The 23,961-nt window shown below is 42.0% G+C and overlaps 1 protein-coding gene across 1 annotated transcript in view; it reads left to right on the top strand.

Annotated features, from left to right (window-relative positions):
* Window positions 1–23,961, top strand: part of NCALD (neurocalcin delta) — a 101,971-nt gene that overhangs the window by 61,200 nt on the left and 16,810 nt on the right. Inside the window, exon 2 of the mRNA XM_077270980.1 lies at window positions 21,207–21,603. Coding sequence (XP_077127095.1) covers window positions 21,226–21,603 — 378 coding nt within the window. The 5' untranslated portion in view covers window positions 21,207–21,225. The remainder of the gene's footprint in view (window positions 1–21,206; window positions 21,604–23,961) is intronic.

Raw genomic sequence — 23,961 nt, 5'->3', positions numbered from 1 at the left:
AGCCCCTCCCACAAGTTGGTTTGATGGGCACTTTTTACGTACCATCCGGTCAAGCTCAATGGGGTTGAGATCTGGTGACTGTGCTGGCCACTCCATTACAGATAGAGTACCACCTGCCTGCTTCTTCCCTAAATAGTTCTTGCATAATTTGGAGGTGTGCTATGGGTCATTGTCCTGTTGTAGGATGAAATTGGCTCCAATCAAATGCTGTCCACAGGGTATGGCATGGCGTTGCAAAATGGAGTGCTAGCCTTCCTTGTTCAAAATCCCTTTTACCTTGTACAAATCTCCCACTTTACCAGCAGCAAAGCAACCCCAGACCATCACATTACCTCCACCATGCTTGACAGATGGCGCCAGGCACTCTTCCAGCATCTTTTCAGTTGTTCTGCGTCTTACAAATGTTCTTCTGTGTGATCCAAACACCTCAAACCTGGATTCGTCTGACCATAGCACTTTTTCCCAATCTTCCTTAGTCCAATGTCTGTGTTGTTTTGCCCATATTAATCTTTTCCTTTAATTAGCCAGTCTCAGAAATGGCTTTTTCTTTGCCACTCTGCCCTGAAGGCCAGCATCCCGGAGTCGCCCCTTCACTGTAGACGTTGACACTGGCGTTTTGCGTGTACTATTTAATGAAGCTGCCAGTTGAGGACCTGTGAGGCTTCGATTTCTCAAACTACAGACTCTATTGTACTTGTCTTGTTGCTCAGTTGTGCAGTGGGGCCTCCCACTTCTCTTTCTAACCTTGTTAGAGCCTGTTTGTGCTCTCCTCTGAAGGGAGTAGTACACACCGTTGTAGGAAATCTTCAGTTTCTCGGCAGTTTCTCACATGGAATAGCCTTCATTTCTAAGAACAAGAATAGACGGTCGAGTTTCACATGAAAGTTCTTTTTTCCTGGCCATTTTGAGAGTTTAATGGAACCAACAAATGTAATGCTCCTGATTCTCAACTAGCTCAAAGGGTCATGTTCATAGCTTCTTTAATCAGCTAAACGGTTTTCAGCTGTGCTAACATACTTGCACAAGGGTTTTCAAGGGTATTCTAACCATCCATTAGCCTTCTTACACAGTTAACAAACACGAAGCACCATAAGAACACAGGAATGATGGTTGTTGGAAATGGGCCTCTGTATATCTATGAAGATATTGCATTACAAACCAGACGTTTGCAGCTAGAATAGGCATTTACCACATTAACAATGTATAGAGTGTATTTCTGAATCATTTAATGTTAGCTTCATTGGAAAAAACTGTGCTTTTCTTTAAAAAATAAGGAAATTTCTAAGTGACCCTAAACTTTGGAACAGTAGTGTATCTCTGGAAGAACAATGCAATCGGCAGGCCGAAATCGAACATGTCCAATCGACATCTCTCCCGGGGATCAGTTGGCCGGCTCCACCATACACATTAGACCAATGGCCGAACCTGTCAATATCGACAAGTTCGGCCTACATTAGTCTAATGTGTATGGGGATCTTTAAAGAGAACATCTGACCATAGCAGACCACTCTAAATCCTGCCACACACATTTGATGACTGTCGGCTGAACAATGGTTCCATTTGGCAACTATTTTGGCCAACTGTCACACAATCCGGAGTGCACGCTCAGTGAACACTCTGTAACAACCCTTCCGGCATCACTGCATGGCCTTCCATCCCCCACCTGCCTATTACATCAACTCACTCACCTTGTGCCATGCTGTGAGATGTCTGCTGCCGGCTCCATGCCGTGTGCTTCATGGCCGCTTGCTCTGTGTACACTTTCTGTCTGTGTGCATAAGGGGGCGGCGCCAGCAACTCCTGTTTATTTTTCAGTCTGTGTGCACCTCCCTAAGGTGTCTCTGGCCAATAGCCTAGAGGCCTCTCATTCTTAAGGCGTCCTCACCCAATGGAGGACGCCTGAGGAAACTTACTTCCTCAGTCAGTACTTTGCTGCTGAGGTGATTGGTTCTGTCTCTGTGTCCGCCGTCCAGTGGGGCATTGTACCCTGGTCTGTGTTTGCCACCCAGTGGGTCGTCGTACCCTGGTCTGAATCTGTGTTCCGTTATTTCTGTCTGTACTCTGGTCTATGTCTGTTCCTGTCTGAACTCTGGGTTATGTCTGTTCCTGTTCCTGCTTTGGTTGTTGCCATTCCCACTCAGCTGCGTGTATTCTGCGCTATCTCTCTGCTCTGCTTGCCACTATCTGTGGTTCTGCACTTCTCTGCTCTGGTTGCCACTACCCGTGGCTCTGTGCTTCTCTGCTTTGCTCACCACAACCTGTGGCTCTGTGCCTTCTGGTTCTTGGCTCCGCCTCCAGCGTCTCCGCTCTTGGCTCCGTCTCTAGTGTATTTGCTCTTGGCTCCGCCTCCAGCGGCTCCATCCTTAGCTCCTCCCTCTCCTTCTCTGCCTTCTCCTTCTTTACTCTTAGCTCTGCCTTCCTCTTCTCTGCTCTTAGCTCAGTCTTCTTCTCTGCTCTTTCCTGCGTTTCTGTTCTTGGCTCTGCCTCCTGCTCTTAACTCCACCTCCTGTGGTTCTGCATTGCATCCGCTCTTGCGGCCTTGCTCTATCTCTGTTCTGCAACTTGCCGTACAGGTCTAGACCTGTCTCTTTATATTCACCAGTCAGAACAGCCCCCCACCTGTTTCCATATACCCTCCAGTCTGGACAGGATCTTACCTGTCTCCATACACCCGCCTGCCTGCCAGAGTGCCAGCCGTACCCGCCTGTCTGCCAGAGTGCTAGCCATGCCCTTCTGCCTGCCTGTATCTCCGACAAGCCAGTCTGCCCGTCAGGGTCTCTGCTGTACCCGTCCGTCAGCCCGTGTCACTGCCGTGCCTGCCTGCCTGTGTCCTGTCCCCCGGTGGGATCAGCATCCACATTCAGACTTCACCCTGGAGTGGTACCTGGTAGCTACCTGCCGCACAAGTCTGACCTCACCATCAGAGGCTCCAGCGAACGCCAAGGAAGCTGCTTAGTTACGCCCCTTCCAGGGAAGTCTGGTCTATGGTCCAGTGGGGCCACACCCCCGAACGCCCGCGCCAAACCAGTCTGGGCGCGAGCTTTACACACTCCAGTGTTGTCTTTGACATTCCAGGTCTTTAACTTCAAAGTCAATCAGTTGTCCAGGGGCTGCATACAAATTAGACTGTCAGAGGAACCAGTTGACATCAGCTGGTTCAGCCAGCATTAGTCAATTATGAATGGGGAGCCTTAGGGTATGTTCACACTGAGTTTTTTCATTGCTTTCAGAGAAGAAACTCTGCAATCAAACCTAGTGGGGATTTTTTTAACTCTTCATGGTTATTGTGAAGGTTTTGCTCCAAAAGATGGCTGTTTGCAAAACAGTTCTTCAGCCGATAGCTCTCACAGCCAACATTACCATACACAGGAGCAATCATTCGTCCGAGCATTCTTGTGTTCTATATGAGAAAGCTACCAACTGACATTGGCCACCGGCTTATCTCCAAGATGATTGACAGTCCGAAATCAGACTTGTGCGATTGACATCTTTCCAGACTGTTAGTTGGCGGGCGCCCCCATGCACATTAGACTGTCGATCAAACCTGTTGATATCAGCTGGTCCGGCCAACATTAGTCCAATGTGTATGGGGGCCTTCAGTCAACCATCTTAGTTATGAAGGAGATAATCGGAGACAAGCCACAAGTTTAGGCTCCAATTTACCTTGTGCTGGAAAAAGAACGCCAGTCAGTCAGTGATACTTTCACTGATTGCAATCTAAGCGCTGTCTGTCACTGTGACTGTTCAGGAAAACACATTGTAAATCATCCTAAAGGAAGCTGTCTCGGTTTCCATAGCTCCTTGGTTTAGTGTAAAGTTCCTGAGGTTCTCGTTGTTTATACAGAATATATCATCCACAGGAACCGTGTTTTTACATTCTCCTTATGTACAGTCCAGCACTCTGTGTATAGCACTTTGAACTTTAAAAAGTGATATAGAAACACAAGAAAAAAAAAGAATTTTCAGAAAATTGTGACATTTTTCTTTTCTAGTAGTGTCTCATCTTAGAAATTTGTCTAATGAAAACATTTTTTTTCTTGTTAGTCACAGAATTGTAGGGTCAAACAAGTTAGCTAACATTGGAAATTTTGTGGGGCGCTCATATCTGACGGCAGATTAGTCCATTGACTATTTTTACTTATTTACACAGGGTAGGACCAGGTTTGCCATAATATTGGGTGACACAGATCCTTTAGAGAAATAGAGAACAAGTCCAGCACACCCAAGCTAGTGTGAACAGGCACCAACCAAAAAAAACATATAGGTGAAAAACGATAAAGGTTGCACCATTATTTACCAAGAATGATTACTCTAGAATTTTGAAAATGCATTACTGCCATAGAAAATAGGAAAAAAGTGCTATATAATGTACACATGAAATATTTATCTGCAAAAATTGCTAAGAAGAAAGGAAGGTACTTCTCTCATAAAATGACCAATGTATGCGAGCCCAATTGCCACGTCAAGGCATCCTTCGTAATTGGGTCCCTGTCCTGTTTTGTCACCTCCTTTAGAGGACGGGTCCATTTTGAGGTGGCTCTGGAGCCAATCACTTATCACAAGGGTCAATCACTCATGGGATGATTTGCTAATAATCTATGAGACCTGGTTGATGATATGTTCTATATGTACAATATCTGTAAATGCAGACAATAGTATGGACCTCGGGATCATGTCTTCTGGGGAATTCATATGTTATGAATTTATATTTTTCTATGGCCTCGTCCGTATCCATATATGGCACCATTTTCTTTTCTTAGTTTTGACATTGTTGTATCACCCCTTCTATCCCAATATGTAGCAAGGGTAATAATAATAATATTAGTAAATATTTCCATTTAGAAATGTAGTATAGTTTTTCTGATTCGCTGTGTCTCTTTCTTCATGTGCAGGCATTGCAGGACCTTAGGTATCCATGGTTACGACCACTAGCATCTAGCTGTCACTATATCAGCGGTCACAACCATGGATACCTAAGGTCCTGTAATGCCTGCACATGAGGAAAGCGACATAGCAAATCAGAAAAACTATACTACATTACTAATTGGAAGTATTTGCTAATATTATTTTTAATACATCTACTAAATATTGGGATAGGATCTTGGAAATGGGTATACCCCTTTAAGGCCATTTCCTATAAAGATATAGATGCCCAAATAATGAAATATTGACTGTCAGTAATGGCAAATGTATTATGGTAGGATGACAACATGACAAAGCTTAACCCTTATACGTCCCAATCCCTTTTGACTACTGATTATATTGACTTTTTGCGGCTTAGAACAGATCCTATGGATGTGGCCATCATGACCATTTAAACATAGTTATTAGCCCTTTTTACGCAGTCTGATAATCCGCCATACTAGTATTTTTAAGAAAAAATCATTGGCCTTTGCATACATAGTGCCGATCAGCTCGCTCAATTGTTGGCTGATCACATCCCAAAAAAGTGTTCGTAGAGGATCTGCTACTGACAACATAGAAATGGTGTTGTGATCAAAGGATTATATTAAAGGCATTATCCACCTCTGGAATTTTTTTTCCGCTTAAATCCATATACCTATTTGTGGCTAAAAATAATTTTTGCCATTCAGTTTCAATAAAAATGTCACACTGCTTGGCTTTTACTGGCTTTGTTTCCATGCACATTCAACAGTGATGTCATAAAGCCGCCAAGAGGAGCTAAAAAAAAAAATAAGCGACAAAGCCTCCCATTAAATCGTCAGAATGACTTCCCTGACTGATCCTCAGTTAGCTCATTCCGTAGCTTGCAATAGACAGTGCGACGCAGAGGCTATAGAAAGGAAACAGTATATAATTTTCAATGTGACCCTATTACAAAAAAAAAAATGATTTTTTTACCCTAAAGACACACATGTAGGTTAGAAAAAAAAAAATATTGTCCCCAAAGATGGACAACCCCTTTAGCTTATTATCGGTTCATGAAAAATTGTATTTAGACAAGCACCTATCGACTTGTTATGTATCTGTAAGCTACTTGTGTGGATGTTGTGCCTTAAGGCTATAAGTAGACACTTGGATAATGAGTGCAATCACTTTGTGCTAATCCGGCCTGAGGCCATTGGGTACATGGATGTGATATGAATGAAACCATAGTGGGGTGCCATCCACTCGTCATGTGTTGCCATATGGCGTTGCGTTGCGGTGAGGCAATGATTCTAGGGGAGACTGTCCGCAGTACAGAATTTATTGATTTAAGAGGTATGATGTAGAATATGGCCCCATAGGAATGATATTGTACCCTACACCCGTACATGAGCCCTTATAATTCCCTGCTCTTCCTGGTACTTGCAGCAAATGTAAACCAATTTTACAAAAGATTGAAACTAATGTTAAGAAAAAAAGTACGAGAAACCCATTAGCGTAATGAAAATGATTTTTTTTCCAAAGCTTAAATTGAAAGATTGCCTCTCGTGCCCTTCGCTGCTAATAAATGCACAAATACAGTGAAACCACGATCATTTCAATTAGCGGAGTCACCTACCTAATGCACTTTACAGACACCCAAGAGTTAATGCACTTTCCAGCCACGGTGGCTTACGGGTCTATGCTATCGAATATTGAGCTGGCAGTATTGCGTTAACATGTTACCGAGCTTCCAGGAAGGAGCAAATTAGATTATTTGTGCTGTTGTGAACATATTACTGTATAGTTGTCACCGTCTCGACAGTAAAGACTTAAGTGCCCTGTCATGGACAGCTTTTCTCTAGGAAGATGGAGATGAACTGATCTGCAAAGGGCGCAGCTTATTTACTCAGACATGACAAAGGTTTATGATCTATGGAATATCAAATTAGCGGGTCACCCTAGGGCGGAGAACACAATTCCTCGCTATAGTCGGGTTTCTAGTTATTTGCGCTAGGGTGGAAGTCACTTATTTACTGTACTATGACAGTGATGTAAATGACTTTATTATGTTATTTATTATGTTTTTACCTACATCCTTTACTAGAAAAGTCTAAAGCACCACTCCAGCTTTTTTTTTTTAATTCAGCGCTGGAGTGGTGCTACTCATCAAAATTCCCTGACCCTAATCCTAAACTTACCAGCAGCCGTCTTCAACTCTTCCCGCCTCTACTCCAGTACCCCTCTGCTATCTTGTGACCACAACTTCTGACCTTGCCATTGCAAGGGCTTGTTCACATGTCCAATTTTCGTGTACGAGTGGTATACCTGGTTTCCACAGATAGCACTCATACCTATGATATTCTCTAGGGTTGTGCACATATCCTCGATATGTTTCTTCAGACTAGGTGGTCGATGGAAAATATCGAAGACCTGTACGATTTTGACCCAAAGGTCGTCTCAAAAATGGCAATGCAAGTTAATGGTTCCGTGAAAAAATCAGACCGCACTTGGATGACATCTGAGTGTGGTCCGATTTTCACTGACTGTCAAATAGGAAAAGGTACAGAAACATTTTATTTTTTTATTTTCCACGTACCAGAAAAACGGATGACACTCAAACTTTCTGATCAAAGTCTGATCAGAATAATCGGTCCGTTTTTTTCGTACATGGTAAAAAGGGTGTTTGAATGAGCCCTAAGTCTACGAGGACCTCGTTTGGTCTCTCTTTGACTTATGTTGCGTTGTGACTTCCTCATCACCCACCAAACACTGGAGAAATCCAGCAGGTCATAACCTACAGAAGATGACCGGAGAGGCACCAAGAGCAGAAGAAGATGCCAGCTGGTAAGTATCATACTGGCTTCAGGGAACTTAGATTCGTTGCACTAGCGGTAAGTAAAAACACACTGGAGTGGTGCTTTAAGACACCCATACACATTAGAATACAGAAAGTTGAAGTCTCTGATTTCAGCAGGACTGGCTGACCATCAGTTGTATATGGGGCCGTCTTACTCTGTGATCGGGGAAGGGTTGGACAATTTGAATTCAAGTTTATTCAGAGATATCTGGCAGCAGGTTTCTCCCCTCTCCGCATTAAAAAAAGAGCTCGTAATAGAGACAAGCGTTCATGTGCATAGGGGAATGTGAAGATATAGCTGTCAACAGAACGAGTGTTCTCATGTGAATGGGCACCTTTAGGCTAGACTCACATCTGTGGAAGGGAATGCGCTTTTTCCGTTTCATTCTAGAAACAGAACAATTATTGGGCAATGAGCATTCCTAGGAAAGCTTGTTTGTAAAAATTGACCAGTGTACATGCAGCCTTAAGGCCACCATATACATTAGACTAATGTTGGCTAAACCTATCAATGAGTTCGAACAACAGTCTAATGTGTATGGAGGCACCAGCCGAGTGATGGTCGGAAGAAATGTCGATTGTGCCTGTCCAATTTTGGACTGCCGATCATATAGTTCTCTGTGAGATACTCCACCTGCCGACATTTAAGCCGGCATCTGTCTCAAAGAGAACACAGGAGTGTTCGTTTGGTCGAGAGCTCCTGTGTTCTCTATGGGAGAGTCGGCAGAGATGGCCGTGGGTTGAACGACTGACATCATTCGTCAGACAGCCATCTAATGTGTATGGCCAGCTTTAGTGAGGTTGTTCTCTAATAATAAGTTGATCACAAGGTGTCCTGCTGGTTAGACCCTCAGTCTTCGTCTCTGCTTAACCAATTGGCAATTGCCCAATTTCCCTGCAGATTAATCACAGGGTAAATTAGGGAGCAAGTTGCACAATTATCTTTGAAGTCAATGGGCCAGGCTCTTCAGATCAAGATAAGACATTAAGGGGAACTGAATGTACTGAACGATCATGTGAACAATCATTCATCTGGAATCCTCCAGATAATTGAATGTGTAAGAGTTTACCATACAACGACGTCAATGTCACGCACAGTGTAGGAAAGGCTAAGTGCAACACGAAGGGATAAGGGAAAGAGAACCAAACACTAGAGAAGGGGGGAGTGGAGACCCCTACACAGATCTAACGTCGCCCTGTCTGTCCTATCATCCCTATACAGGTTTTGCAACTATTGCCGAGCAGGATACCTAATCACTACCTGACCCTGGTGATAAGCTCTGCACCGAGGACAGGATGAGCGCTAGTCAATTCCCACTACCACTAAAGACAGATAGGATACCCAAACAAGGGGGAACACTTAGCTCCCTCCAAACACCAGAGAGGAAGATAGCCAACTGCTATAGCTCCAAGCCGCAACAGGGAACTGAAATAGAAATATCAACCTCCCCTTCCAGCAGCAAGCTGGGAGTTATATACAGCCCAGTCCAGGTGTGTCAACTAGAGCTGGGGGAAGGTTGCCACTGGGTCCTAAAGTCAGAAGGCCCAGGAAGAAGTCTGCAAAGCAAACTGCTGAGACCTTCTGCAGTCAAATGCACAGCGACGGTCTACAGTCTCTGACACAAATTGTCCTTATGGACAATTTAATCCTAAAATGTGTGTAGGATGAGACTTCACAGAGCATTTTTTAGTTGATTTCCATTAGGATCCATAGGTTTAAACAGAAACTGTACATACAGTCAGAAAAGGTAGAACATTTATTTGTGTCAATGCATTGGGAAGTCATGCACTCGTAAAATGTAGCGGTTATTTTAAAGGCTTAAACGAAGCATCTTCTTGATCCTCCAATTAATTAGTCACGGCTTCTGACTGCTGTCCCCTTATTGCGATATTAATAGAAGGTGTTATGGTGACAATGACGACACACCGATCTATAATGACTGTGAGAATATATTACTAGATGCTAACTGTCAGACTGTGACTTTTTCCTTTTCTTCGCTCTGCTCTCATAATGGTTCATTGAAGCGCCAGGACTACAACAAAACAAAATACAGCTTGCTCGCTCGCTGGCTGCCTGCTGGCTGGAAATTCCCTTTAGAGAGAGTCTTTGATGTCAGTGTTCTCTCCCCCAGACAACAGCTGCTTTCGACTTTAATGAACAATCCCTTCTATGTCCTCGGAAGCATTTCCAGCAAGTTTATGTTCCAGAAAATTCTACACAGGCAAAATAACTTTTAGAACTTCTGTGTGTAAAGTTTGGAGAAACGTAGCTGATGCCAGACGTTTTATTCTAATTCTTTTGTGTATTCGTTGAGTCATAAATAAGAAAAAAATATGAGTATCCCATCGTGTTCCCAGCTTAACTAAATAAGATGGTAATTTATCATGCCCGTTTTATGTGCCAGGTATTCAGAGTGTTCGTGCCATTTTCCTTTGCATGATCAGACAGTTACATCAGCATTGTAGTAGTATCAAAATAAATACTGCCTTTACCTACGCAGAATAAAATCCTTGTGCTGCAGCCTTGAGAAAAGCAAGTTCCAGTAAATGGACTTTGTAAAAATTAATTGCATCCAACTTGATTATGGTATTTACCGTATATGCTATACTCACACGTAAAAAAGAAATGATTCGGAACATATGTTGGTACAAGTGCAATGTGTAGGTGCACATTCACCTTGGCCATTTAACAGACAAAACCAAGGAAAAAAATAAAGGAGCAAATACCCTATAGTGAGTAATAAACAGTGATAGTACATGTAAATAACTTAGGGTACTTAGTTGACACTATCTTGATCAAAAGAGCGTAAAAGCCATCCCACCACGACATGGTGTATGCAATCAAGATGGTTCTAGCTCTTCTTGTAGGTCACCTCGCTATGTGTCAGCAGACCTGACTGTCTTGCACCTGCCTGTGGAAAGTTATATAGACAAGATGCCCAGCCCAAAAAGGGGGACCTACAGCCCTGTATGTACAAAGTGCAAAAAAAAAAAAGTAAAACCAAAAAAATGAGCCGGAGCACATGTTGGTATAAGTGCAATGTGTAGGTGGTGCACATTCTCACAGCTGTGACCATTTAACATATAAAACCTAGGAAATAAACAAAATGGGACAATACCTACAGAAAATAAATTAATAGTAGTAATTCATCTTAATAACAAAGGGGACTTAGTTTAAACTACGGTGATCAAAATAGCGTAAAAGCCATCCCACCGCAACCAGGTGTATCCAATTAGGATGAATTAAACAAGACTATTGCATTGTCATCCTGTGTTGGTGCTGTGGTGTTACCCGGATTCTCAAAAATTGATATACAGTAAATGGTAGAAACAGATGACTAGAAGATTTCCAGATAGTTATTTGTCCCTCACGTTGCTAAGTACAGTCCCGACTCCCGACCATTAATAATACGAGCCACAGTGTGTGGTTAAACCTTTTATATCTACACGCTCTTGTGAATGTGTTATTCACAATCAGATAATTACCAGTATCTGACATTACTGCCGGAAATAAAATCTGCACTTTGGTTGCTAGAGGCAACAAGGCCATTTTACCTGCTAGATGTTTTGATAAATCAGGTCTATAAGGTCTCTTTAATTACAGTTATATCATCTTTTACCATATATTATATATCAGTCTGCTTTTCCACAGCTACAGTTCTGTCACATTTCACAGAAAAATTATAGAGTAGCGGCCAGCGCCATTATTGCTGAAATGAAGATGAAAAACCTTAGAGGGAGCTGTCCACTTTCGCTTTCTTTTGACAAATACATCGGCGACATGATTTTATGGCGCTTACTAATATATGAGTAGTAGATGTTTTCCTTCTATTAGGGCTTCCTTAAAGGCTGCTCTGCTCTTTTATTCTCAAAATGGCTGCTGACGGGGGAGCATGTGACTAGCCTCAACCAATTGAGAAGCAGCTTTCCCATGTGAGCTGTTTTTATTTGAAGGAGATTGATTTGGTCACATGCTCTTCCGCCAGCAGCCATTTTGTTGTCAGAAGAGCATTATAGCCTGTGAGGAAGGCTACAATAAAAGGAGGTGAAGCTGAAACATATACAGTACTGTGTATTAGCATAAAAAAATTAATGTCCCCAACTCGTCAATTATAGTGGACTGCCCCTTAACTGGAACCTCCGCAGACCCCATTATAAGTCCATAAAAATTGGCACAGATATTCAGGAATGAACTCCACAAAGACTCCACAAAGCAACTGTGGTGAACACAGTGTTAGGCTGGCGTCACACACAACGTACAAAAATACGGACCGTATTTTAAGGCAGAGATATGTAGAAATGTATCATGAATAGTGAACCGTGTGCAGTGCGAGGATCCAATTTTTTCTCCAAAAAGTATCCGTGTGTCATCTGTACGGCGAGATTTTCTTGCCGGCTTGCAAAATGGACATATAATAGATCCATGGGCTCAAATATTTGTGAAAACATATATTCAGGATATATATATATATATATATATATATATATATATATATATATATATATACACTCACCGGCCACTTTATTAGGTACACCTGTCCAACTTCTTGTTAACGCTTAATTTCTAATCAGCCAATCACATGGCGGCAACTCAGTGCATTTAGGCATGTAGACATGGTCAAGACAATCTCCTGCAGTTCAAACCGAGCATCAGTATGGGGAAGAAAGGTGATTTGAGTGCCTTTGAACATGGCATGGTTGTTGGTGCCAGAAGGGCTGGTCTGAGTATTTCAGAAACTGCTGATCTACTGGGATTTTCACGCACAACCATCTCTAGAGTTTACAGAGAATGGTCCGAAAAAGAAAAAAAATCCAGTGAGCGGCAGTTCTGTGGGCGGAAATGCCTGGTTGATGCCAGAGGTCAGAGGAGAATGGGCAGACTGGTTCGAGCTGATAGAAAGGCAACAGTGACTCAAATCGCCACCCGTTACAACCAAGGTAGGCCTAAGAGCATCTCTGAACGCACAGTGCGTCGAACTTTGAGGCAGATGGGCTACAGCAGCAGAAGACCACACCGGGTACCACTCCTTTCAGCTAAGAACAGGAAACTGAGGCTACAATTTGTACAAGCTCATCGAAATTGGACAGTAGAAGATTGGAAAAACGTTGCTTGGTCTGATGAGTCTCGATTTCTGCTGCGACATTCGGATGGTAGGGTCAGAATTTGGCGTAAACAACATGAAAGCATGGATCCATCCTGCCTTGTATGGAGCATCTTTGGGATGTGCAGCCGACAAATCTGCGGCAACTGTGTGATGCCATCATGTCAATATGGACCAAAATCTCTGAGGAATGCTTCCAGCACCTTGTTGAATCTATGCCACGAAGAATTGAGGCAGTTCTGAAGGCAAAAGGGGTCCAACCCGTTACTAGCATGGTGTACCTAATAAAGTGGCCGGTGAGTGTATATATGTCAGTGAGACACATATATATACAGTACAGACCAAATGTTTGGCAACACCTTCTCATTTAAAGATTTTTCTGTATTTTCATGACTATGAAAATTGTACATTCACACTGAAGGCATCAAAACTATGAATTAACACGTGGAATTATATACTTAACAAAAAAGTGTGAAACAACTGAAATTATGTCTTATATTCTAGGTTCTTCAAAGTAGCCACCTTTTGCTTTGATGACTGCTTTGCCCACTCTTGGCATTCTCTTGATGAGCTTCAAGAGGTAGTCACCGGGAATGGTCTTCCATCAATCTTGAAGGAGTTCCCAGAGATGCTTAGCACTTGTTGGCCCTTTTGCCTTCACTCTGCGGTCCAGCTCACCCCAAACCATCTCGACTGGGTTCAGGTCTGGTGACTGTGGAGGCTAGGTCATCTGGCGTAGCACCACATCACTCTCCTTCTTGGTCAAATAGCCCTTACACAGCCTGGATGTGTGTTTGGAGTCATTGTCCTGTTGAAAAATAAATTATGGTCAAGCTAAACGCAAACCGGATGGAATAGCATGCCGCTGCAAGATGCTGTGGTAGCCATGCTGGTTCAGTATGCCTTCAATTTTGAATAAATCCCCAACAGTGTCACCAGCAAAGCACCCCCACACCATCACACCTCCTCCTCCATGCTTCACGGTGGGAACCAGGCATGTAGAGTCCATCCGTTCACCTTTTCTGCGTTGCACAAAGACACGGTGGTTGGAACCAAAGATCTCAAATGTGGACTCATCAGACCAAAGCTCAGATTTCCACTGGTCTAATGTCCATTCCTTGTGTTCTTTAGCCCAAACAAGTCTCTTCTGCTTGTTGCCTGCCCTCAGCAGTGCTTTCCTAGCAGCTATTTTACCATGAAGGCCTGCTGCACAAAGTCTCCTCTTAACAGTTGTTGTAGAGATGTGTCTGCAGCTAGAACTCTGTGTGGCATTGACCTGGTCTCTAATCTGAGTTGCTGTTAACCTGCGATTTCTGAGGCTGGTGACTCGGATAAACTTATCCTCAGAAGCAGAGGTGACTCTTGGTCTTCCTTTCCTGGGGCGGTCCTCATGTGAGCCAGTTTGTTTGTAGCGCTTGATGGTTTTTGCCACTGCACTTGGGGACACTTTCAAAGTTTTCCCAATTTTTCAGACTGACTGACCTTACTTTCTTAAAGTAATGATGGCCACTCATTTTTCTTTACTTAGCTGCTTTTTTCTTGCCATAATACAAATTCTAACAGTCTATTCAGTAGGACTATCAGCTGTGTATCCACCAGACTGCTGCACAGCACAACTGATGGTCCCAACCCCATCTATAAGGCAAGAAATCCCACTTATTAAACATGACAAGGCACACCTGTGAATTGAAAACCATTCCCGGTGACTACCTCTTGAAGCTCATCTATAGAATGCCAAGAGTGTGCAAAGCAGTCATCAAACAAAAGGTGGCTACTATGAAGAACCTAGAATATAAGACATATTTTCAATTGTTTTGCACTTTTTTGTTAAGTATATAATTCCACATGTGTTAATTCATAGTTTTGATGCCTTCAGTGTGAATGTACAATTTTCATAGTCATGAAAATACAGAAAAATCTTTAAATGAGAAGGTGTGTCCAAACTTTTTCTCTGTACTGTATATATTTATATTTCATACAGAGCTAGATAGCATAAAAGCCGGTAATTCAATTGTCGCTTTTGCTAAATAATTACCGAACCCAACAGGATATGAGACATGGTTTACATATAGTAAACCATTGCATATCTGTTATATTTTTATATATGCCTCACTAATAATGTTAGTAGTGTGTGTGTGCAAAATTTGGGAGCTCTAGGTGTTAAATTAAAGGGTTAATTCACAGAAAAAACTGGCGTGGGCTCCCGCCAATTTTCTCTGCCAGAGAGGGAAAGCCAGTGACTGAGGGCAGATATTAATAGCCTAGAGAGGTACCATGGTTATTGGCCCCCCCCGGCTAAAAACATCTGCCCCCAGCCACCCCAGAAAACTCGCATCTGTAAGATGCGCCTTTTCCGGCACTTAGCCTCTCTCTTCCCACTGCCCTGTAGCGGTGGCATATGGGGTAATAAGGGGTTAATGTCACCTTGCTATTGTAAGGTGACATTAAGCCTGGTTAATAATGGAGAGATGTCAATAACACACCTATCCATTATTAATACAATAGTAGGAAAGGGTTAAAAATACACACACACATTAACAATAAAGTATTTTATTGAAAGAAAGAAACACAGGTTTTTAATGTTTATTGTATGCTCAATCCAACTGAAGACCCTCGTTTTCCTGTAAAAAAGTAAAAAAGCAACAATATCCCATACCTGTCCACCATACTGTCAAGTCCCACGCTGTAAATCCATCTCAAGGGGTTAAATACATTTACAACCAGGAGCGCTGCTAATGCAGCCCGCTCCCGGCTGTAAAAGACTGGGGAATTAATGAAATGCAGGGGGCGGAGCTTTGGTGACTAGCGGTGATGTCATCGAAGCTCCGCCCCCAGGCGGCATGAACTCATATGAACTGTAGCGTGGGAAAGTTTCTGAATATTTCCCGTGTCCGTGTGTAATCGGTATTTTTCTCGCCCCCATAGACTTTCATTGGCGTATTTTTTGCGCAATACGCTGACAATCACAGCATGCTGCAATTTTCTCAGCCCATTAAATACGGCCTGGAAATATATGGCAGATAGGAGCTGCCCTATAGAGAAACATTGGTCCTTGTGCAATGCGTTGCTTTTGCGCCTCTCATACGTCCGTATTTCTCTCTAGTGTGACCCCGGCCTTAGATTGATGTAGGACTCCGATATGGCCTCCGGACCTCAGCACACATTCAGGGGCTGATTGTGGACGGTTTTGGACATTGGTTACAGGACAACATCAGTTAACCAAGTAACGTCAGTGCCATTGATTGGAGATAGAACGCGGCTTATTATACCGCAGCTGACTGTATTGTTTGTGCTGAATGTTAGCATAATATATTTCTGCTGGATTTCATCAGGAAGAATCTGTATTGCAGCCGGTGACTCATCCTCCATGAATATTTATATAGAGGAACATGTAACACGGCGCATCCTCCTCGCCTATGTTGTAGATCACTTCAAACACCAAGCGTCTTGGTATTTGCTGAAAAAATACCTTCTAACTTACAGATCTGTATTTTGTTTTACCTTGTACTGATGCTTAAGGTTATCACATCTCATAGCCTGTACTACACAGAAAAAAAATCAGTGGGTGAAATTTATGTACTAGGATAATGTTTTTTTGTATGTTTAGCCGTACTATATTCTCTAGCTCTCCAGGTGAGGATGCAGATAATAGAGGGTTCTTGGGCAAAAACAACTTCTATAAAAGGAATAATGCCTGTAAAAACAGTTTGACTCATACCGGCAGGAATGGGTAACATCCCTGGTGGCCTAAGGTACTGAAGGGGTTTATTGTAACATCTCTGGTTGACAAATGTACTGAAATATGTACGGTACTAGTGGTGTAGGGTAATGAAAGGGTGGTTGATAACATTCCTGGTGGTGTAGGGTACATAAGGAATTATTGATAACATCCCTTGTGGTCTACTGTAGTGAAGAGATTGTTGATAACAATCCTGGTGATCTATTGTATTGAACTGATTACTGACAACATCCCTGGTGGCCTAGGGTACTAAAAGGTTATTGATAACATCCCTGTTGATCAAGGACAGTGAAGGAGAAATTACAACATCCCTGGTGGTCTAGGGTACTAAAAGGTTATTGACAATGAAGGGGAAATGATAACATGCCTGGTAGAACCGTCTGGTGGGCTAGAACAGTCTGAGAGTTAATAGTAACAACCCTAATGATAAAGGGTGAAGAAGTTGTTAATGAGGATGTCCCTGGTGGCCTAATTTTCCTTAATTTTGGATCCACTCCTGGCTTTATCGAAAAAGAAAACTATATTAAAAACACAGAATAGGAGATAACCTACTGATCGCTGGGGTTCAGACCACTGGACCCATCGTGATACCTTTAATAGGGTTCTGGTACCCAGGAGCCAGGCCCTGCAAAGATCAATTCATTGTCTATTGTGCTGCTGGAGAAAGCTGAGAACAGATACTCTGCTATTTCCAGCCATCCCATATGCAATGAATGGTTGAGCATGCATACCTAGGCTGCATTCAAGATGGAGATCTGCTGCGTCTGGCTCCTGGGTTTCTGAGCGCTGTTCTTGAGATCCTTTGGATTATGATGATGATGAGCGATGTCTACAGGAGATTTGCTAATTCCAGCACTGTCATTTTTTTAAGTAATGGGCTTTTAATGTATCCATGCACACATTCTATAATTTGCAATCCTCATGGCCGCTGCAGTGTGAAATATAAAAATGGTGTCAGGGCTGATTAGGTCTGGAGTGGCCCAAGGGGTCAGCCGTGATGTTAGCTGAGTGCTGGAGTCTATCCCATCAATCCGACTGATTGATAAATTGATTAATGCAGTATTTAAGCTTGATATGCACAAAGATGGCTGAGAAATTGAATTTTGAGGTGTTCAGGTTGCATATAGATAAGTGTTTGGCCTTTATAAATATTTGTTCTGGTGGTCCCAATTGATTTCATTCTGAGCAACCCTTGGAGTGAGGAAGACAAGTCAATAAGCAAAACTCATTGCTTAATTTCCCCAATATGTACTATCATTGACCAGAGAGAACCAAGGTATTTAAAGGGGTTGTTCAGGCTTGGTGCTCAAGTCTGAGGTCACTCTTTGTGCAGTGTGCACTCTGTAAGGATTCTCTTGTGTCGAGAGCGGGTGTACTCGAGACTGTAAGTATGCGATTTGCATGCATGTTGTCACATGCCAACTAGACGTGTGCTGGCTTGCTCAATACAAGTGAATTGAGCAAGGTCGGAAACCTCTAGTCGGAATCTGGCATGACTGCCCGCTCCTGGCAACTGAACCTCGGAGAATCCTGACAGCACACATTGTGCACACTCTGAAGATACACAAGAGTGACTTTAGAGTTGAGTCCCAAGCCTGGGCCACCCCTTTATTCTAAAGTATCTAATGTACGACCTACTAAAGACACTGTCTATGAAGGTTTGTTAAGATTGCTGTAGGATTTACAATTTAGGAGGAAAAGCTCTATAGATATACTCTTATTTTCTACCCGACAATTGCTCTTTCGGTGGTGACGTATGTTGGGAGATCTTCTTTCTTAAAAGCAATACTGTTAGAAAATATTTTTTTCCGTAATGCGGAATGAACAATTTTTCTTTTGTTGGATTTGTATGGATGTAAAAGTGGTACAATTATGTAAATTACAGGATGCATAGACAAATTACTGATCTGTACAAACCTACAGCGGCATAGACAGACTGATCAAATTTAGAAAAAATATAACGTTTATTAAATATATTTTAAAAAATAATCCAGAGCTTCTATCACCACCCTCAAATGAATTGTCATCAGGCGGGCGGCGCTAATGTCACTCACGCTGCTTATATTACTACCCCCTGATGATGATTCGTTTTAGGGTGGTGATTGAAGCTTTTAGGTGGCTTTGCCATCACTCACACTGCTTCTATCACCACCCCCTGTTTTTTGGCTCATTTCCAGGAAAGAGACTTCGATGATAGAAGCAGGAACTGTGGCAGCGGCAACCAAGGATGCAGGCACAGAAAAAGTGTGGTGGTGGCCACTGGAGCTGCTGTCACTTCTTCATCACCACCTGAAACAGGACATCATCAGGGGATGGCAGTGACAAAGCTGTGGCACGTGACCTCAGTGCTGCCCCCTGATGACATCCTGTTTCGGGGGGGTGATAGAAGCAGCCGGGAAGTGACTGCAAGGCCATCCTCCTGTGATGTTTCTTTTGTGGCTTGCCTCAAACAAACCACTGAAGAAAAAAATGACAGCTATAGGGATTAGCTGTATAGAGAGAAGAGTAGGGAATTTTATAATAAAACAAAGACAACCCCTTTAATGGTTGCTGTATGTCCCAAGTGAAACAGGTCATTCTCTCACAATGCCTGGGTGTTAATTGATTCTGCTGAAAGCTGAAATCTACAGCAGGATCTATTTTTTAAGATTGTAATAAATTAATGAACTAGTAATACATTACCGTAATGGTAAATGTTTTGTAAAATATGTCAGAAAAATGAGATATTAAACTACAACTATTTAATATGCCTAATGACACTTTTGTGCTGAGAAACATATTGCCTTGTTTGTGACCTTAAAACCAAAGTTTATTGTCCCCAAGTATAAAAATAATTTGCTCGTACGTCATAAAAGTGTCATTGACAGTAAAATTATAGGCTATTTTCTCCGTAATGATCATCTGGAAAAGATAAAGGCCCTGTCATACAGTATTTATGGTCTGAGACTGAAAAAATTAGAATGATTCCATTCTTTTTTCATTTTATTTCATCCACTGTACTTGGATAGATGATGAAAAGTATATTTATACAATCAATTACAAAAGTTGATTCATATGTCAATAAGAAGGAAAGTCATCAGTTGGATACATAAAAACTATGATTTTAGATTTCCTTTCACTACACATTAAATAATATAGCTCCTTCTACCTCTACCACAGCAGGAAGTCACAGCACAATCTAAAGCATAAATCAACTTACAATTAGTATTTGCTGATTCTACTACTTTTAGGGCAACTTTACTGATGTAACTACAGTATACAAGTAAAAGTGCCATAAATTCTGTATAAATATAAGTAATAATATGGTAATAAGGATTGTTTCTTTTATACATAGACTAGTCACTAGACTATGCTATATATATTTCTGATACCAGAGATTTGGACATAGACCACAACTCAGACTCCATACTATAACCCGCACCCCTGTTCTTGGGACACAGTAATATAGTAGTCATGGATTTACAGCGTCAGGAGCCAGAAGACCACAGTGTCTGATTTCTCCTACTCCTGTGCTGACTACAAGCACTTCACCTTCTTATTAAACGGTGCAAGTTTCTTTCAGCAGTGCAGGGGTTAATCTGCTCAGTTGAGAGCTCCTGGAAGCTTTCCTGTATTAAGGCTCTCAGCTGTGCACTGTTAGCCACTCCCATCTCCCATATAATCTGGGCCCTGGCTAGCACTCATTGTCATAGCTAGCTTATGCTGCATGGCTGTTGGTTGTTGGTGGTTATTGGAGAAAGCATTTGGTGGATTTATCTGTGACTGTTGCTAGGATTTGAGTATGTGATAATTCCCTTTCTTCTTCTACTTTGGTTTAACCCCATCCTCTACTCCCCGCTGCATTCCTCTGTTGTCTGAAGGAGTATATTTGTATGTTGGTCGGTGGTGGTTGGTCTGGTTGGTGTATTATAGTGCACTACTACTTCCCTCTTCCCGGCATGTGGCCCGGGGTTCTTCACCATCAGAAGTAATCTGGGGAGCCGGGCGTGCTAGGGCGCCCCTAGCATTAAGGACAAGGAAAGAGCCCCTGGTCCCAGGACATCCGACATCAGATTCGTGACAATAGTATTTTACTCTTCAAATAATAGGTATAGTCTATTCTGAGTATGAAACGGGACATTGTGACAGAAGAGTTTCCACCTATTAATTCTTTATATAATCCCTTATTTGCAACCTTCGATAGTTGGTTAGTGTTTTTGCAGTTTATGAGTTTGCATTCTTGGTTGTATCTACCAGGTTTATATGGTTATTCATTGACCCCAATATGAGATTTGCATGTTCAGCAGAAAAAGGAGGAATAAACAGCGTACAGTTATTGAGCTTTGCTCATATGATCTCCATTCATTAGATGTTATTTAGTTTGACATTATGTCATCATTATGCAAAAAATAAAAGAGTGAAAAAGGTCTGACGTCAGCCATTAAAACAGACATTCATGCTTGGCCAACTGCTATTTCCCCAGACTTATGCATGATCATTTCACTGGAGGAGAGGGCTAAAAACTATTTTAAAAGAAGTCTGACTAATATAAAAGAAAAAGCAAATAGAATGATACAGAACCTCGCCAATCAACGAAATATAATAATAATGCGTTACATTTTATAAAATATTTACCACTGTTGTGTTTTTCTGTTTCTAGTTGAAAACTACACGCCATCATGGGGAAACAGAACAGCAAGCTGCGTCCTGAGGTCATGCAGGACTTACTAGAAAGCACAGACTTTACAGAGCATGAAATCCAGGAGTGGTACAAAGGCTTCTTGAGAGACTGTCCAAGCGGACATTTAACAATGGAGGAGTTTAAGAAAATATATGGGAATTTCTTCCCTTATGGAGACGCTTCCAAATTTGCAGAACATGTATTCCGTACTTTTGATGCTAACGGCGATGGGACAATTGATTTTAGAGAATTTATCATAGCGTTGAGTGTGACGTCCAGAGGAAAACTGGAACAGAAGCTGAAGTGGGCGTTTAGTATGTACGACCTCGATGGAAATGGCTATATCAGCAAATCGGAAATGTTGGAAATCGTGCAGGTACTTTATCCTGGTTCCATTATATCTGCTGAATTACTCTTAGGAAGATATTTCCATTTAACTCACCAAAAATGAAAAACTTCTAGTGATTGAATAAAAGTTTGTATACATAGTGTAAACCCATAAAAAAAAGTCAGTTTTAAAAGCGGTTTTAATGCATAATATACAAAGGTCTGGGTTCAATATTTGGATATGATCCCAGATATCTATTGATCTGCTGCAATGTGTCCAGGCTCACATTCTCATAGACTTCTCTGAGCTTTATTGATTTCATTGGAGTTCATAAAAGTCAATGAATGTTACCGAGCCGGCACAGTAACTGCTTATTAATGCTCATGCTCAGCTTCCCATAGACTTCTGTGGGCTTTATTGACTTCACTGATTTATAAAAGTCAATTAATGCTACCTTATATGTGAAGTAACTGCTCTTTACTGCTTATGTTCAACTTCTCATAGACTTCTATGGTTTTTATTGACTTCAGTGGATCTTACGGAAGTCAGAAATGCTACTGAACATACACAGTAACTGCTCATTGCTGCACATGAACTATGCCATGAGCGATGGAAGTATCCTGCGGTGCTGGAGAAATGACAAGCCTCGATGGAATATGGAATGTTGGTTTATTGTCAACGCGTTTCAGAGTCACTCCGACTCCTTCTTCAGGACACCACAAATGAAAAAGAATGTTGGTTTATTGTCAACACGTTTCAGAGTCACTCCGACTCCACGAATATTAAGCCAACATTCTTTTTCTTCAACATGTTTCAGCGTCACCCTGGCTCCTTCTTCAGGATGATCACAAATGAAAAACAAATGTTGACTTAATGTCAATGTGTTTCAGAGTCACTCCGACTCATTCTTCTGGACAATCACAAATGAAAAATGTTTTTCATTTGTGGGTGTCCTGAAGAAGGAGTCGGAGTGACTCTGAAACGTGTTGCCAATAAACCAACATTCCATATTCCATCGCGTTTTGTCATTTCTCCAGCAGCGTAGGTTATTTCCATCGCCCGTGGCATATTTCATATACAACACTCTGGAAGCTGCAGCCGCTGCAATTTATGCAAGTTTTGTGGTTGTGTCTTACATAACCCTATAAGGTGAACATAATTGTCAACTGATTGATCCATCATCATTACTTGGATAAGACCCTATTGCGCTTTTGCATTTTTTAATCATTGTTGCACATGGTCAGCTTGTCAGACTTCTGTGGGCTCCATTAAAGTGAGTCAATAGAAGTCTATATGAAGCTGATCATGAGAAGTAACAAGCATGATTGCCAGCATCTGAAAACGCCAATTGGCTCCATGGAGTTCCTGAATTTTCAAACAGGATTATAAGTTTTTCTTTATATCAGAAATGATGCAATATATATACTTTTTAAATTTAGGCCACTTAGAAGCCATCATTTTTAAAAAGGAACTATGTTAAGTAATTTAATAACGTAGATTCCAGCTCACCATTGATGTTCACCCCATCCACTCGGACAACGGCTCTGCCAATAAGTGATAAATGAAGAAATAGTCCAGGTTCCTGAGTAGATTCCTCATGATTTAGATAAAATTCATGCACAGGACATGGAAGTTACTATGACAGGTGATCTAATGTTGATGTAATGCTTGCATCTACACATTTCAGATGAACACTCACCCTTAATCATGAACTCAATCATGAACATGAACTTAATCATGATTTAAGTGGTTATCCACTACTAGGACAACCCCCTTCTTGAACTAATTGTTTGGCCCCGATAAAATTAAAAAGCCTATACTCGCCTCCTGTGTTGGTGCCGTCCCAGTAGTGTCAGCATTTGCGCTCCCGAGGCTCTTGTGCGGTGTTGTGATGCCTGGTGCCTAATCAGCGATGGCATCACTGTCTCCGCCTTTGTACAGATTGAACATGAAGAAGAAGTCCAGGTTGTAGCTGATCTCTGAATTCATCTTCATGTTCAATTTGTATGAAGGCGGGACAGTGACGCCAGTGCTGATTGGGCGCCGGGTGTCACAACACCGCACAAGAGCTCCGGGACCGCAAGTGCTGACACCACTGGAATGGCACCGAGAGGTGAGTGTAGGTTTTTTTCATTCTATCAGGGCCAAACATTTTGTTCAAGAAGCGGTTATCCTAGTAGTGCACAGCCCCTTTATAGGTGCGTGTTCACCAGAAACGCATAGATGTGAACGTTACATCAACCTTAGATCACTTGTCATCAGAACTTCTATGTCCTATTTATGGATTTTACCTAAATAAAGAAGAACCTATTTGTGAAGCTGGACTATTTCTTCATTTATCTTTGAACTTTATTAAGGCCATTTTAGTTAATGGGAAAAACCCTTTGGACTATTTTTTGGAAATGG

This window comes from Ranitomeya variabilis, chromosome 6 (assembly GCF_051348905.1).
Source record: "Ranitomeya variabilis isolate aRanVar5 chromosome 6, aRanVar5.hap1, whole genome shotgun sequence".
Taxonomy (NCBI): domain Eukaryota; kingdom Metazoa; phylum Chordata; class Amphibia; order Anura; family Dendrobatidae; genus Ranitomeya; species Ranitomeya variabilis.
This window is presented reverse-complemented; position numbering and strand designations above follow the sequence as displayed.